Raw genomic sequence first — 16808 nt, forward strand, 5'->3', positions numbered from 1 at the left:
AGATTTACTGTACTCTTCCTTGACACATTTCATATGTTAAAATGATCAAAACTGTGAAAGTAAGACTAGCAAAATTGAGTACAAGTCAGCCTGCATTGGCAAGCCACCATGCCCAGATGGTAAAGCACAGACATTTCAAATTAGTACTGCTAGTACTGCTCTGAGGGACAGAAGCTGCACCTCAACATGTAGCCCTCATCAGTCCTAACTGCCCAGATCCTCCTCCTCTCTACTCTCGAGTGCCAAATCAGTCAGAAAAAAAATCCCATATAAATTGAACTTGCCTGAAAATGAGCAATGTAACACGTAGGCACTCATTTATTAGTCAAAGCTTCAAGCTGAGACAAGGGCAGCTATATTTTACATTTGCATCAATGCTGTGCATTTGCTTGACATAGTATTATTGATTGGATTCAAGGTGGCTATACGCAATTTTCTCCAATCATTTTTAGGGAATCAGGTGTTTTTCAATGCATTTTCGTTGTCGTGGTTTTCATTTAGTTAGGAGTTTCCGCAGATACATTTCAATTCTTTCTTGTGTTATTTGTGACTCTGGCTGGTAATTCTTAATATAAAGCTAAATGAAGCATAGATATGTCAAATAGTATAGTGCAAGCAGTTTTCTGGATTTTAAGCTTTTATCGTTTACTGTATTTAAATAAAGAAAACCAGTAAACTAGTAATAAAATACAATAAAGAATGACCTCACAATGCAAAACGACTGACATTTGTATCCAAGTATAGTGCGGTGCCAGCATTAATGGTCTCTAGACCCTGGCTCGAAAGAAATCTATGTATATTGAAGCAAATGGAAACACCCTCAAATCGAATCCTTATCAATGTTTGTTTGTTTTTTTGAAAAACACTGTAGTTCATGATAGATGTATACATTTAGTTAATCTGTTCTTAACTGATTGCAGTTTTAATGTGTGCCTTGGAGAATTATTATTAAAGCACAAGAAGCCATAAGCAACGAGGTTCATGTTTACTTGATAGGCCACTTGTTTTTACACAAAACTGGCTTTTGTAGGTCCAGTAACAGGTCAGTCAGTACCCTCTGCAGTACAGACATGCTGCGTCCAGTTCAGGGTATTATAGCCAATAAAAAAGCTGATAGTCGGCACTAAAATGATCATCATTATTATTCAACTTTTTTTGCTAAATCTCACTGAATAAACATGCGTGACTTTTCTTAGTTATACTATTGAGTCAGCAACGAGTCCCACATCTCACCAACTGTTGGATATTTTTGACTGGTTCTTCAGATCTCACCACCAACACCAAGTAGGAGGACTGAATGATTAATAGCAGGACATAGTAGCATCATACAAATGAAGAAACGGTAAATCAAATGCAGTTCGCTTTTGTGGTTTACTGTTAGTAATAGAGATTAAAATATAAAATAAAAAACAAAAATATGTGTATAATATCTAATAATTCCCATTATGAGAATTTGGACGCACTTGTAAGATGCTTGCATATACTTATTATATTGTCATTCCTTTCAGTTAACCAACTCCTTAAAAGAGGAGAGACCTAAACTTTTTTCTTCTTCATTTTTAGTTTAGCGCTTAGCTTTGTTACATCTATAGTTATTCACTGGACTATAACTGCCAAATTGCTCTGGTTTTAGTTTGCTCTCAGTAATAACATATAAAGAGACATACAGCGAGGAACAAGGACAACAACAAAAAAGAAAACTGAACAAACAGGTTAAAAAAATGGATGAAATAAGTGATAAATACCTTATTTTCAGCGTGCATGGTTTATATTGTCAATTATTACAGCGTGCAGGATATATACTGACAGTGACCATGTATGTAGGTTAAAGCCTGGTATTTTAGGCTGTGAAAGTACAGTCTGTCTTGTGTTGGTACTGCTGAATATGTATGAGTCCAATAAAAGTCCTTCCCTGCTGGCTGTACTGTACACTTTACTGTGGTCATGTGTGCCATGCAGTTATGGTATTAGATATCATAATTTAAAAATGATGTAGAGTATGGTCAAAGAATATGGTAAACAAGATGCCTTATTGTTTCGTAAATATGCTTAACTTGACACATGTGCTTTGCTTCCTGAGCTTTTACTAAGCCTTATTCAGAAAACTTGTCTCGTCATTTCATCCAATGACCGCATTTCTTTTTTGCTTTAACTTCATCCACACCTGTTTAGAAGATAAAGTGACTGTGTCATCGGGTTTATACAGCGCATACCGTATATTCAACACCATCAGTGTGTGATATTCTCGTAGTCAGGCGACATTTCTTTAAAATGCGTCCCTTCAGAAGGCTTGCCAGAGAAACAGAGAGGTGCCCTGCAGCACGCATTTGAATGCAGAACCTTCCCTTCCTCTTTCAGCATGACAAATGATGGGTATTTATCACTCAGCGTGGAGCTCAACTTTTCCTGTTCTTTCCATCTTGGCGCTTCACACACACACACACACACATACAACTACATGAGAAGTACACTAGTGTGCATACAACTGTATGCATGGAAATGTGCATGCAACCCCTTCTTTGACTACTTTGGATAGAAACTTTTCCTCATAAGACTTGAATTTACATGACAAAAGCGCTAAAGAGCTCTGAGATTTGGCTCGAATGCAACTTTCAGTTTCCGTACTGCAGGTTCAGGTCTGCTTTTGGCAGAGAATAATCAGTTATGGTGAATATGATAGTAAATGAAGATGTTATAACTTCTACTGGCATTGGTGTTAGAGTTCTGGCTCAGGCGACGTGTTTAGCCTTTACCATACTGGACTTGCAAACCAACTGACCTGAATAGCTTGGTTCTTTAAGGGGGCAAGTAAAAAAGCGATGAGTTAGTTGTAACTTTTTTACGCAGTTGCTGATGTTTGGCTTTATGATTGTTTTTGTTGTGTATTACGAGTTAAGTTGTGCGACAGTTTTGTCTATGCTTACAATAGGTTTTCGTAGTAAATTTTGGGTTGGAGCAAATATTACTGTTTTGTGTTGAGCTTTAGCTCATGGGTAAGTTAAGTTAAAAAACTAATTTTCCTTTGTTTTTCCTGTGCTAAATTAATCTGGGCCTGAACGAGTTTTGCTGGGTCAGGCAAACGCTGAATTTGCGTGCTTGTTCAGCACTTCAACCATACCCTCTAGTGCAGTGGGTTGTAATGTCAAGCTGGCGTACTGAACACAGCTCTGTCGCACGCAGCGAATGAGGGTAGAGGTGGAGTGGACCGGCCAGAGTGCATGAGGAAAGGTTCGGTCAAGGCTGTCTATATTCTATCTACTGGTGGTGTACTCGGCTCCAAATAGGTTTCAGTAAGATGTTTTTTTCCCCCTCTTTCTCTCTCTTTGTTTTGAAATTCTGAGCTGCTGAGCTCACACTTGGGCTGTTTTTCAGGCGTGACTTTGAAGGCAGCAGGCATAAAGGAGGCCTCTGATCTTTCTCCCCAAAGATTTCTTCTCTCTCCACAGACGAGAGTCTGGCTGAGGCTCAGGTATCGAGCCACTGTGAGCAGTAGTAATGAAATTAACGGGCTGCTTTGTCTTAGGCATTTTAAGACCCACACACCGCTCTGAAATGTTTTACAAATCTGATATCAGCAGTATTTAATGCCCATTGATTGAATTATACTGATCTTAACTAGTTTGCATTGAGCACCTGCTCGTGTGCTTGCTGCAAATGTCATTGCTGCATTTCTGGATTTTAAATGCCTACAGTCATACTGTTTGTTGACTTGGGATTTTTGAAGCTGCTTTAATGTCTATGTTGTTGACATTGTGAGTCAGTCGTCAGTATTGGTTCATTTACATAACTGATTTTGCAAAGGGAATTGATCAATCAATAAGAGTTTATTTTGAACCGCATCTCATGGTTCCATAACATATGAGTGCCTCTTAACATTCATGCCTTGTTTTTGAGGGACTGGAACACCCACTTTACATGTAAAGTGATCATCGCCATGGCGCTTCTACATTGCATTTCTTACTTTAAATTCAAATTGTACTAACGTTTTTTTTCCTCAGTTGTAATGGCTATCACTGCTCAAGCTGCTTAGTTATTCGGATCAACCAGTGTCAATGGAAATTCAATAAAAAAGGTACAGCAAAATGAAAAAAACATCTATCCATCCATTATCCATACCGCTTTATCCTTTATGGGTCGCGGGGGAGCTGGAGCCAATTCCAGCTGACATTGGGCGAGAGGCAGGGTTCACCCTGGACAGGTCATCACAGGGTCAACATACAGAGACAAACAACCATTCGCACTCACATCTAACCCCAACCTGCATGTCTTTGGACTGTGGTAGGAAGCCGACGTACCTGGAGAGAACCCACGCAGACACGGGGAGATCATATAAATTCCCTACAGAAAGGCCATGGTTGGTTCGAATTGAGATTAGAACCAAGAACCTTCTTGTTTTGAGACAAGAGAAAAACATGAAGACAAATATTACATACAGTATTTAGTGAAATAGACAAGCTGACTAAGACGAGTTGTGTTTAAACAATAAAGCCTGCATGGCTGAATAATTGAAGCTCAAACACAGATTTGGTTTCTGCCGTGTTATCATGCTGTACGTCGGCAATTACCCTTGTTATACTTCAGCTGATGTAAAACGCATTGGTCAATGGTCCTTAGACAGTAAGTGTTTCTGTCTTTATGTTGCTTATTCATTCACTCATTGGTTTCAATTGTTACCGTGAGAAATCCATTGAGCTCCCCTGTCGTCTATGTATTCATCAGAGCTTCAATAGGAGACATTGATCAGCAAACAGTCATGATCCATGTTGGATGAATAAAAAAAAAAAGGACAAAGATGTAGAAGGAAGCAACACTGGCGGAAAAAGACAGGGAGCTGATGGCTGCTGATGAATCAATAGTGAACATTGTGACTCTCTCAGGGTAAGTCATACATAGTTAATGGACCAAGATGATGGCATCAAGTAGCTCTGGCATAGCGCTGCGAGAGGAATTATTAAATTAATTTGGACAACAAGAGAGGGTATCTACAGTTATCGGCATTTCAGAATTGTATATTTGTGTATAGTTGTTCCTGAAGTGAGCCCTGTCTGGAGCTGATAAACGGTTTATTATTGCATCTGCATTGGTTCAGACTAACCTTTTTTTCTATCAATGTGCAAATGCCATTGGGTTTGATCTTCTCTGCTTCCTGCTTCAACGAGGAACAAATGGACAAGCAACCTCACTGTGTTCGGAAAAATTTAAGAAATTGATCGCGTGCTACATTTGAAGATGGAGGTCGTGACCTGTGATCATTACTAAGTGTGCCAGAATATTGGCAGACATTCAGGTTTCCTCGAGTCACCTGCACATCCAGGTTAACAGTAAAACAGCCTCTCTCATAGTGATGGACTGAAAGTGGTGCAGACACGGAGACCTGCCCTGGGTCAGCAGCCTGTCGCTTGATTTGCACATTTTGGCATCGCTTCAAATGGAAACCAAACAGTCAGCATTAGGTTGCAGAAGTTTGCAGTTCTGGGATTTCAGAATGAACTTGCTTTGTTCTAGTTCTATCGAAAAACAACCTGGTAAAACAGACGTGAATACGGATTCAAAATAATGTTAGTAAATTCGTTTTTTTGAGAAACATTATTTATAATATACGCTGGATATTGATACCATCAATGACTCTTTTACAATTATATGAAAAATTCAGCTTTTAAAAATTGATTCTTCCAAATGTTCAGTTATTGTAAATACAGCTAAACCTAATTTAATCAGTTGCAAGAATATCAAGGTCCATAGCTCAGAGGTTCATTTTTTAAGAAAATCACGGGTTTCTTGTCTCCTAATGCTTGAGGTTTTTTTTTCTTGGTTTTTTTCTCATCGCTAAATTTTACATTAAAGTTGAAGGCTGGCTGCAGGGAGATAGATAAACTCTCTAACCTCTTCAAAATGATTCTGCATAACCATGATATAAATGCCTGTGTTTCAGATCTCCGTGCTTTCAGTGGAAAGACCAGAGGTGGGGTTTCTGTGCGTGAAGGCCAAGGTGTGGTACTCATGTGTACCCCTCCTCCTCATTCACCAGGTAAGAAATTACACAGTAATCCTCTTCAGTGCTTTGGGGATGATCAATAAAGTCATCAATATTCATCACAATTCCTACAGCAACAGGTCGAGGTAAGGTTAATGAATGTTCTCATCATTTATTTATCTATTTTTTGCATTGTGTTTTAAGGGTTAGTTTTTTTTGTACGCATCCATTCTCATATCCATCCAGGGGGATACACTTCGGCAACCACAGAGCCAGAACACAGATTCTCAGGGATCAAATTTGCTGGATCATTAGAAATGAAAAGAAAAGTTGCACCGCCAATTATTTCACAATTGTTTCAAATGTAAGATATTATGTGAGCCATGAATCGTCCAGGCTTTCTGTTTGCAAGAGCTCTGCTGTACTACAGCACTGCGAAGAAATGTCTCTCAAGTGCTCTTCAGCAGCCGAAACCCTGTTTCGGGATTTTTTTCAAAAATTGAAAGCAACCAGAAAGACAGTGACAGAACTGCAGGTTAAAAGGGTCTTAATTAAGGATTAATGATATTATTAAAGTTTAGTACAGATGATACTCTTCCCTAAACGTCACTGTCAATCACAGCACAGGCTCTGCAGCTCCAAGTCATTTTTCACAGCGCATTAACAGGTTGAACCACCGTGCACACATGCCCATATTTCTCCATCGTAACAACGGTTATCTGTTGAATGGTTAAAATTGGGATTGACATCAAATTAGAGATGCTGTCGTGGAGTGAGATCAGCATAATGGGAATAGTGATTTTCTGTCATTTAAGGTTTGTTATAGTCTTAAGCAATAAGCTGTAAAATTGACCCAGGTTCCAGTGTTGTGATGACATACTGTTACAGACCCCATGTTCCCATTCCTATATTAGATTGAGAGAGTTGATCAATATTTGATATATTATATATTTATATGATCACTCAACCATTAAATACTCTACTCAGAATAACGAGATTTCACATATTGTCAGAAAACCTCAGGATCTAAAGTAATGTGTGGTGAAACACTATAGTGTTGGGATTCTTAACATGATTACAGATTATGCACAAATACACAGGTAAGATTATCATTCATTTTTTGCGGCGGCGTTAATATTAAATGAAAAATGATCTTCAACAAGTAGATAATTAAAATAAAAGAATCCACAGCCATAAAATTTGCCAGTCTGATGAATGTCCTGGTGAGTCAGAGCGTGTTGCAATTGAAATTCATATTGTCTAGGGAGTGTTCAACAATATTTGGGTTAAATTGCTTATGGGAGGATTTAAAGACATTAAAATGACACTTACATTAGATAGGTCTCACGAATGAAAATAATTTGAAATCACTGAGATGTGAAAAGTTGATTATTTTCCATTCCATGGCTTTGAGCGCTTGTGATCAGTTTTTATGTGTCTTTGGTAAATAGTGTTTTAACTTTTATGACACTCAAGTATGCTGACATTTGAATAAAACCGGTTGGCGCTATATGAAATAGTCCTTCCAGTAGATTAAGCAAATGACGCTGACTTTGCAAATCAGTCTCTTGATGTACGTTATCTGAAAATGTTCCTGTATTTGATCTTTTTTTTTAAGCTTATTGCAGCCATATACTTGAAACATCTGCTATCCAGTATTTACCAAGAGGACTCTTGATCTTGTCATTTTTTTCTCTCCAGGAAAGACAGATTATGGATGCAGAATCAAAGAGTTGTGAAATATAGCTTGACAACATTGAATAGATTCATTTGTCCCTGAATTTGACAGTCTGTTTTTTTTTTTTTTCTAACATTATGATGGATGTGGCCAAGTGGAACTATGCACAATAGACAAAACAAACAGCATGCTCTCAATGTCTACTCAATGTTCATCTTAGTCATATTCCACCCATCCATCCATTTGATCACCCACTTATTCATACTCATGGTCATTTTGACAACTATTTCTTTTATTATTTGTCTTTTATTCCCTTTCATCTTTCTTCCTATGTTTGTAAGCAACTGTGTACTCTTTATTTTATTAGGTTTGATTTTGTATATCACTATGGAATTTAAAGAATACTGAATACATAATAATGGTCTGCAAAGTTTATATCCTACACTATCATACTAATTCATACATGGAATATAAAATATGAAACCTGTATGCAAACAGCTTTTATATCTGGTGAAGATTATTATGTAAGAAGTCAGATAAATCCAGTTTCTGTCTCTTTTGGTACAATTATAGACGTGCCATGAGAATACCACTCTTGTCTTTAAGTGACCCTTCACTTGCACTCACACAACCGAGCTGACTGAAATCAGTCCACCTTGCTATCATAAGTTATCACACTCCAATTTGTCCTTTCCGGTGGTATCACCAATTAATAGAAATAACCTTACTGCAAATAACAGACTCAGTAAACCCCAGTTCAATTGATATTTCCTCATCTTCGGGGGCCTTTGCGCAGACTAGAGCAGTTATTTTATACTTAGTTAGCCGATCCCTTGTTGCCGTAGAAATCCCATACTCATTACATCTTTAAGTTATTATTGTTTTATATTGAGCAATGATTTACAATGATTCATATTTCACTTTGTTGTTTTTACGTGGGCTCACACAGTATGTGCGATATTCTGCTGATAGTAGGTCGCAAGTAACTATATATCAGAGCATAGCAGGGATTCCCACCATGACATGGAGACGCCAACAAGTGACTGTAGTCAGCTAAGGGCGTCCAGATTCTTATCTTGACCTGTCTGGTTCCTTCACTTGTTCTATTTAACAAAAACATCTATCTCAGGAGGGAAATTATCAGGGAGGTCATTTGAGATGAAATCAAATTCAATTCAGAACTTTAATCAGGAATGTATTCATTTTAATACGCGCGACAACTGACAGACGCAATTCTTCTTTGTGTAGCCTGTCTGTTGGCTTCCACTACTTCCACTGCAGAGAATATGTACGATTTAAAAAAGATTTACTTTGTTATATACAAAGCAGAAGGAAACTACTCGAAAAGCTGAAAGGCAGACCTTGGATAATGATGTGGAAAACATGTATTTGGTCTGTTTACTGTATACTGCAGGAAGGAATGTAGGAACATTTAATTTTTGAAATATATTTTTGATGCACCTAACACACATGTACAATTAGTGAATAACAGAAAATAAAAGGAAATATTAGATTTTCCTCACATGACAGAGGCTGATTGCGTTTGCAATGCGTCTAAGACATGGCTCTGCCGTACAAAAGCTGAATGTAAATAAATAATCCAATTATACGTTTGATCATTCATTCATTCATTTAACGCATGCAGCGCTTTCACTGGCCTTTTGAATGCTTGCTGCACAATCGCGTACAGTAGCTGCTGCCACCGGTGTTTGGCCCGTCTAATGAGGATGTCCCCTGTCTGTGCAATCAGTGCATTTCTTAATGTCTTCTGTCATCAATTATTTTGTCAAACACTGTGGGCAACTCCGCTCACTGCTCGGCAGGACGCAACCATTCAGCTGAGCACGCACACACACCCACCCACACACACACACACACACACACATCTGTTCATATACAGCATGTGGGGGTTTGATTGATACAGACAGACAGGCACATCTGAAGCGGAGGCAAGTGGTTGTAAAATGAACAGGCACAGCAAACCACAAATTGTTAATCAAAGCTATTTGACGAGAATCAAAAATGAATCTGATAAAGCAGCCGGCTGGACTTAATTGAGTAGCTGGCTGTTTGGCAGGAAGTCTGCGCTTATGGAAAGTCAAACTTAAAATTGGATGAGATGCAAACATTTTATTAGGTCTGGCTCCTTTATGCAGTGAGACTACAAACCTTTTAAGGTGCCTCTGTCATTTTTTGACATTCTCTGCCACCAAACTCTGTCAGCAAACACCTATTGCTAATCTACAAGGATTTTTACATTTTAAAAGAGATATTGAGAATAGATGTGAAAGAAAATGACTTTTGTTTTCATATATTGTTTTTTTTAGGATCACCATGAATGTAGATCTACAGAAAGAATGTTTTACGTTGTATTGCACAGGATTTTGACAGTACAGTACATTGATGACTATTACAAACATAAAGAGCAAAAAGTCAAAATAGGCACAAAACTTAGTAATTTCTTCATTTTTCTTATCCGTATGCTCTCCCCCTTGTGTTTACAGAGATCATCTACAGCTGGGTGTTTAATGAGTTCCCCTCCTTTGTGGCCGAAGACAGTCGGCGCTTCATCTCCCAGGACACAGGAAACCTGTACATCTCGAAGGTGCAACCCTCCGACGTAGGAAGTTACATCTGCCTGGTGAAGAACACGGTGACAAATGCGAGGGTTCTGAGCCCGCCAACGCCTCTAACGCTGAAAACGGACGGTGAGGCTCTCAGATGTACAGGACCTCTCGCATGATGGGGCCTGATTTGTATGAATGCCCCTAGGACCACAAAACTAATGGAATGCAGTGGATAAACCACAAAAAACCAAGTATCGCAAATTCTGAGTTCACCTGAAAGTTCGAAAATGTTTTGGTTATTTCTCGTATATCATTTTTTTCTATTACACTGCTTCCTTCCCGCTGAACTCGTAAAAGCATATTCGGACCTGATAGGTTAATAAAAGCGGGGCGCTGCTCTTCTTTCCACTGAGCCTGATAGTGGAGGGCGTTATGAATACCATACACACTGTAAATAGATAGCGAGCGATGCTTTAACATTAGTGTGGGGAGCCTTCTTCACTGACAATGTGCTTTGGTGAAACTGGCCATCAGGGAAATCATTTTCCAGCATAAAATTAACTGAATCAATGGCCCTTGCTGTGGATGGGATTTGGCTCTTTTATACTAGCCTCTCAGGAGCCGTGCTATGGAGCTGTTTGTCAGATTCCGGTGTGGTTTTCACCTACAGGCTTTTTTTTTACTTCTGACTACACAGAGAAATGCCAATCACTTCACACAGGTGCCTGTCATTGTCGACGTTTCAAAGAGCCGCTGAGGTTACACTCCCTCTGTGCCTCGGGAACCCGGTTTGCTCCAAATGTTGCGACACACATTTACCTCTCAAGGCTCACATCCCTTCCTGCACGAGGCTCACTCTGTATTTGCATAACTTTGTGTGAAATGGGCCACGGAGACTTAGATAATTCATAGCCACGCGTAATTGGTTTGTCTCTCTCATTAACCCGAGACGCAAAATACGGTCAGAAGGGCGTGTGGTCAGTCGGCTGTCAGCGTTTTAATATGATATGTTCTAAGAGGAGATTTTTGTTGTTATTTCGAAGCAATGGAATTGAATGATTGAAGAGGAATCCGTTTAGCGACATTCATATCATACACATGTGGCTTTGACACATGGGCTGAGAGACAGCACTCCCACCTGCAGCACAACAGGGCCCAATCAAATCTCTACAGCTCGTAAGACCATTATTGCAGGTAATGTCTTCCCTCGCTCTGGAAATCTCGTGATGTTCAGCAGCACTTCTATATTGCTGTTGGGTCTGAAATGCCGCAAATGACAGTGGCACAGCGCACAGCAAACGCCGCAAATGTTCTGGCGCTGTATGCACCCCTCAGTCATTGGACTCTGACCAATCAGACACGGCGATCTGCGTCTCACTAGAGGTAGGTGATTATTACACAGAAGGCGGTTCAAGCTGGTTCTCTTAATCAAAACAAGCATCTGGGCTCCATTACACCTTGCTGGAAGCCACTGATCGTCACTTCGCCATCCACTGTGAGCAGAGCGCTGAACTCTGAAGACTGGAACGAGGCACTGTTTAAAACAGACATACAGTTCGGCTCAGAAACAACCTCCCTCGGAGATTTCATTGGGAAGTAATAGAAGCAAATGAAAAAATGGATCTGTGGACTCAGTTTAGATTTTAGTGACTCACAGTTACATAAACTTTCATGTTATATGGTCAAGGTGATTGCAACTAGAACTCCTCTATATACTATAAAGAAGGAAATAATACAGAGTTGTGTCATCAAAAATGTCATAAGTGGTAGAGCCTATAGTTTGAACTGCTGCCCCAGTGCTGTTATTGTTGCCAAAAGAAATGTTCTCTCTCCACACTGACAAAACATAATGTTTGCAGGCCATATTTTCTGTATTACACGTTTTATTATTATTGACAACCTTCAACCCACAGCCATATTGGACGTCAGCGTGATTCTTTACTATTTTTTTATATTTTTTTAAGCAGCACAGGCAAAATTCAGTCCCTGAATATACACATGTTGTTATCAACTAACTTACAGTCTATACTCTTTTATGGTAAAGAGCAGTATATTAGTATCTGTCTAAACTATAAGAATTGTTTCTTTCAGTACATGCAGCAATTGTAAAAGTGTTGTTTCCTCTGCCTGCATGTTGAACTGCTCCCTTATCCCCAACAAGACTCGTTTTGAAAAAAAAAACGAAATCATCAAAAATCAACGTCACAGTACAAGAGATTGTCTGGTTTGTCCTGGACTGTTAATCATGTCCATCTATACTGCATCAGCAGTGCAGCCCGGTTTCATTCAGACGGAGGAGCAGTGCCTTAAGGGCAGCTTCTCAATGAGCACCACACAGGAGTGTGACGATCCAATTACCATTAGCGGGGCGAGACCTGTTCATCTGTCCAGGAATTGGCTGGACTGATTCAAATGAATGGAGATGAATTTAATTATTTCACATTTAAAAAGCAAATGTCAAATTGGAATTTAAATTTTTAAAGTTGTCAATATAAAATAAAACCTGTATGCGTTTCATTGTGTTCTTATGAAATTGTTAAAATATATAAACCTACAAAATATGCTTTTGTCTATATTTTCTATTTTTTTCAAATTATTTTCAAAAGTTCAAGTGTTCTCCTACATTAGTGTCTCTGCGAGGCGTGCAGGAGAACTCCAAACACCTATCTATTACTGATCAGAGAGCTGATAAAACTGATACAAGCTGACAAGAGCTGATAACACACTTCTATGCTTTCTACGCTATTAGCTTGCAACCCTGATCAAATTTAGGACAGGCATTATGCTTGGAAATTGGTTCGCAGAAGAACAAAGCACCAAAGAAAGATGTCATTTTCATTTCATTAATAAATAAAATTGGAGGATAAAATGTAATGTTAAATTACATATGAGGGTCAGAAATGTGTTAGCACACCTGGCCTGGACATTTCTTATTTCAATCCTATCCAGTCCAGCAACTGCGGCTGAATATGATATTGAATGCACTATGGCACGAGCCAATGAAATATTGAAAATTCATTATATGTGAAGGGCTGCTTTGGAGCCATAAATGTTGTGAATGAGATTGAAATTGAAAAGTTCTTTGGTGCAAATATCATAAAACTCCTTTTTCCATACATAGTGGACCACAATTCAATAAACTCCACTCCATCTCCGCAGCATTCATTTTAATACATAAACGGTGTCAGGCACACGTGGGAGGTATAATTATGGTTTCTCAAATGCCACGCCAGTCATTTGTCTCACTGATTATGAACATCACAGCGCATCTGCAGGAGCACTGCATATGGTCTCATATGTTTTCTTGTGAACTGCGCCAGGTGCCGGGGTTAGTAGTGCTGCCGTCAGTGGCGTTCACGTGTGATGATTGTGTTTGCATTTATTGTCCTAGGTTGAAAAGAACAAACGCTCATGTAATATTCATATCACAACCACCTGCTTAATAAGACAGATAATTGTAATGAGATCCCGGGTGAAGGTGTTTTCCTTTGTTATTCCAAATTTGCTCAATGTCATCTGACATATCGCTCCGGCAAATGGATATAAATGGCCCCTTAAGATAAGATGAACAACAAAGAAAATATATCCTCTGGCTACAGGAGTTGAGGTGTTCGTCTTTGTGGCACTTATAACGCGTTATCACTTGTATCCTCCGTCCAATTCTCGAGGACAATACTTTTCCGTGTTGTCACTGGAGAGTATTTTTTATTTTTACATCATCCTAATATTCTGTGTTTACACCTCCGAGCCTTGCTACCATTTCTTAGTTTAACTTAGGCTGTTGGTGTGCATCAGACAGGGGCGACGCATACCCTGCGCTCTGTATTTACTCAGACTTAAATCAGACAATCCCAGCATTTCTATATTGTAGTACTGCCATTTTGTCAAAACACACACACACACACACACAGACAGAAAACAATAATATGTTTTTGTGCGGCTTTACTGGCACAGGTTGCTGCAAATATATCAAAGTGTAATATGCCATAACTTTGCAAATCCCAAATATGCTTCTATCTACTGTTTTACACATCCAAATTATTATTGTTATCCAGTTACATGCTCTGTATTTGTTCCAGCGAGTATCACTAGCCCTATTAATAAACAGTTAAGTCGGGTAGATGAACGATATGCCAGATGGTGTGCATAATGTGCAGTCCCACACCTGTACACTACATTATTTATTGTACTGTGTGTATTTTTAGTGGCCTAAACATCAGGCATCCTCGGGATATTTAGATTTACTGCTGCATGATTTTTTTTTTCTTTTCTTCAGTTGTTGCTCACATACTAAAACAGGATACCGGGCAATAGAAAGTGACCATCCCCTTTCATTTTCTAAATCACTGTACCCAGGCTCTGTGTAGCACACTGCTAGAAAAGATGTGGATAATGGGAAACGGGAAGGTGAGTGGCTCTTTCAATCTGCCTGCTTCTAATGTCTGCAATTCCTCTTTCTTAACCTTTTCCAGGTGTCATGGGTGAATATGAGCCCAAAATTGAAGTGCATTTCCCGACATCTGTCCTGGCTGCCAAAGGAGTCACTGTCAGGCTGGAGTGCTTTGCTCTGGGGAAGTAAGTAAACAATGGTATCTTGCACAAATATAGGTAGCTGTTTATTACAGCAGTATAATATTAACCACCAGGTACAATAAACCACTGCCTATCACTGTTCTGTTGCTGAGAGATCCTGTGGATTATACTCCCTGTGTTTTTGTGTCGTCTTTAAATTAGATTATCCCCGTACCTGAGTGGGAACCAGGCATATCTTGTCTTCGGGCAGGATGTTAAGTGAGTGTAGAGAAGTGCTTCTCCGTAGCTCGGCTGTTAGATGACATGTTAGTGCATGGAGGGGGGCCACTGACTTGGGAATTCAGCCCTAGGGGCCCATGTGTTCTCGTAATTGAGAACCCTAATGTATCTGTGTTTCCCGGGTGCTTTCAGGGTCTGTTATGAATGTTGAAAGCCAAGGTTATGTCTGTGAAAATAAATTACATTGGTAATGGTTGTCTGCCAGGAGGGACAGAATTTTTTGTCCACAGAGACTAAAATTCCACAGTGGTTAAAGTCAGCATTGCTGGTTTCATGGTTTATGAAGCTGTTTTACATTAAAAGCTTTCTGAAATAAATTTTGGATAAACTTTGGGTAGGCCAGACCCCCCCCCAAAAAAACATTCAACTCGAAAAAAGTATTGTCCTTTTCAAAAACAAAGTTGAAGGGGTGTTTGACAGTAAAATAAAGAATTAAATATCTTACAATGTCTTCTATCATCACTCCATTTTGTTTGTAATTATTTAGCATGAATTATTCATTGTTGACTCCTTATCGATCTTAAGTGCAAATCTCTAATCTACAGATGACTAAGGACCTCATAATTGTTTACCCTCATTTCAATTATTTATGCACATTATGGTTTGTCATTTCCTAAATATATAGACACTGCATTCTAATCTCACGAGGCTCAGTTTTCCGATCACGCTCAGCAGAAGTTTTTTTTAATCAATGTAAAACAGCCAAACGGCTTCACTTCTCGCCCCTGTGATTCCCTCTGTGAAGTAATTTGTGCCTGATGGCTTTCAGGCAGACAGTGACTTACCCTTGTACATAGATATGAATGATTTATCAGTGCACCCTATCAAAGAAAAGCCAGTCTTCATATAGCGCGGAAAATGAAGTTAGAAAAGGTTTTGTTCTCCTGTTGATCAATATGTATGATGGCACGGCGAGCTAAGACGGGGCACAGAAGCTCTTTGTGTGTGAATGCCAAAGCCCCTTGATGGGATTTTCTCTGGTGATATTTGCCAGTGACACTACTTTGTAGGCCACAGTCAAGGGCAAAGAGAACAATGAGACAATGAAAATGAAAGAGAGACCCATAAAATCACAGTCCGTCCGTGGTTTTTAATGCATTTTGCATTCTGGTTGTGATGTTATTTTTAGTATTGCCTGCAAGAGTTATTGTTGTTGATACGATTTTGCAGCTTGTGGGTATGTGAAAATAAAGTCCCTGTAGAATGATAACTACTGTTTACTATGTGGACCACCACTGTGTTTCTGATGTTTCACGTTACTTCTTATAAATGAAACATATAAATAAAAACAGATAAATGAAACCAAGAGCAACTTTGGCTGGAAAGAGGGAATCGTTAGCACTTTCCCAAAGGCCTTATCACATCTTTTATGTGAACAAGACCCGTATTCAGAAAACATGATTGTCTAGCCCAACAGTCGCAGACATTTTCATGAGAGCTGACTGTAGACATGGAATAAAGTTACTGTATAATCATTATATAAACTAATAATAAATTGAGCTCATTTTTCAGTTCGCTGGTTTGTCTGACTTTCATCTAATAGTCAATTTTTTGGGGGGATGTAAATCTGTTGCGGAAAAAGTTTCACGATTCGTGTTTACTTCCATTACAGCCTTGGGCTTTTCAAGCTGTTAAAAGTGTAGTTCAGTATACACATATTTTGTTTCTTTTTTTTTATTGCCAGTTGATGCAATGCAGTTTACCTGAAAGAATGTAGCCACCTATTGATTATATGACATACTACTTGCAAATGTTCAAACAATCCAAATTCAATTTA

General features: G+C 39.0%; 1 protein-coding gene across 3 annotated transcripts in view; it reads left to right on the forward strand.

Annotated features, from left to right (window-relative positions):
* cntn5 (contactin 5) overlaps positions 1–16808 on the forward strand; it is a 90327-nt gene that overhangs the window by 41618 nt on the left and 31901 nt on the right. For all 3 annotated transcript variants that reach the window (XM_035623659.2, XM_035623660.2, XM_035623661.2), the window contains exons 6-8: positions 5933–6028; positions 10157–10360; positions 14692–14794. In XM_035623659.2, the coding sequence (XP_035479552.2) occupies positions 5933–6028; positions 10157–10360; positions 14692–14794 (403 nt within the window). The remainder of the gene's footprint in view (positions 1–5932; positions 6029–10156; positions 10361–14691; positions 14795–16808) is intronic.

This window comes from Scophthalmus maximus, chromosome 11, assembly GCF_022379125.1.
Source record: "Scophthalmus maximus strain ysfricsl-2021 chromosome 11, ASM2237912v1, whole genome shotgun sequence".
Taxonomy (NCBI): Eukaryota; Metazoa; Chordata; class Actinopteri; order Pleuronectiformes; family Scophthalmidae; genus Scophthalmus; species Scophthalmus maximus.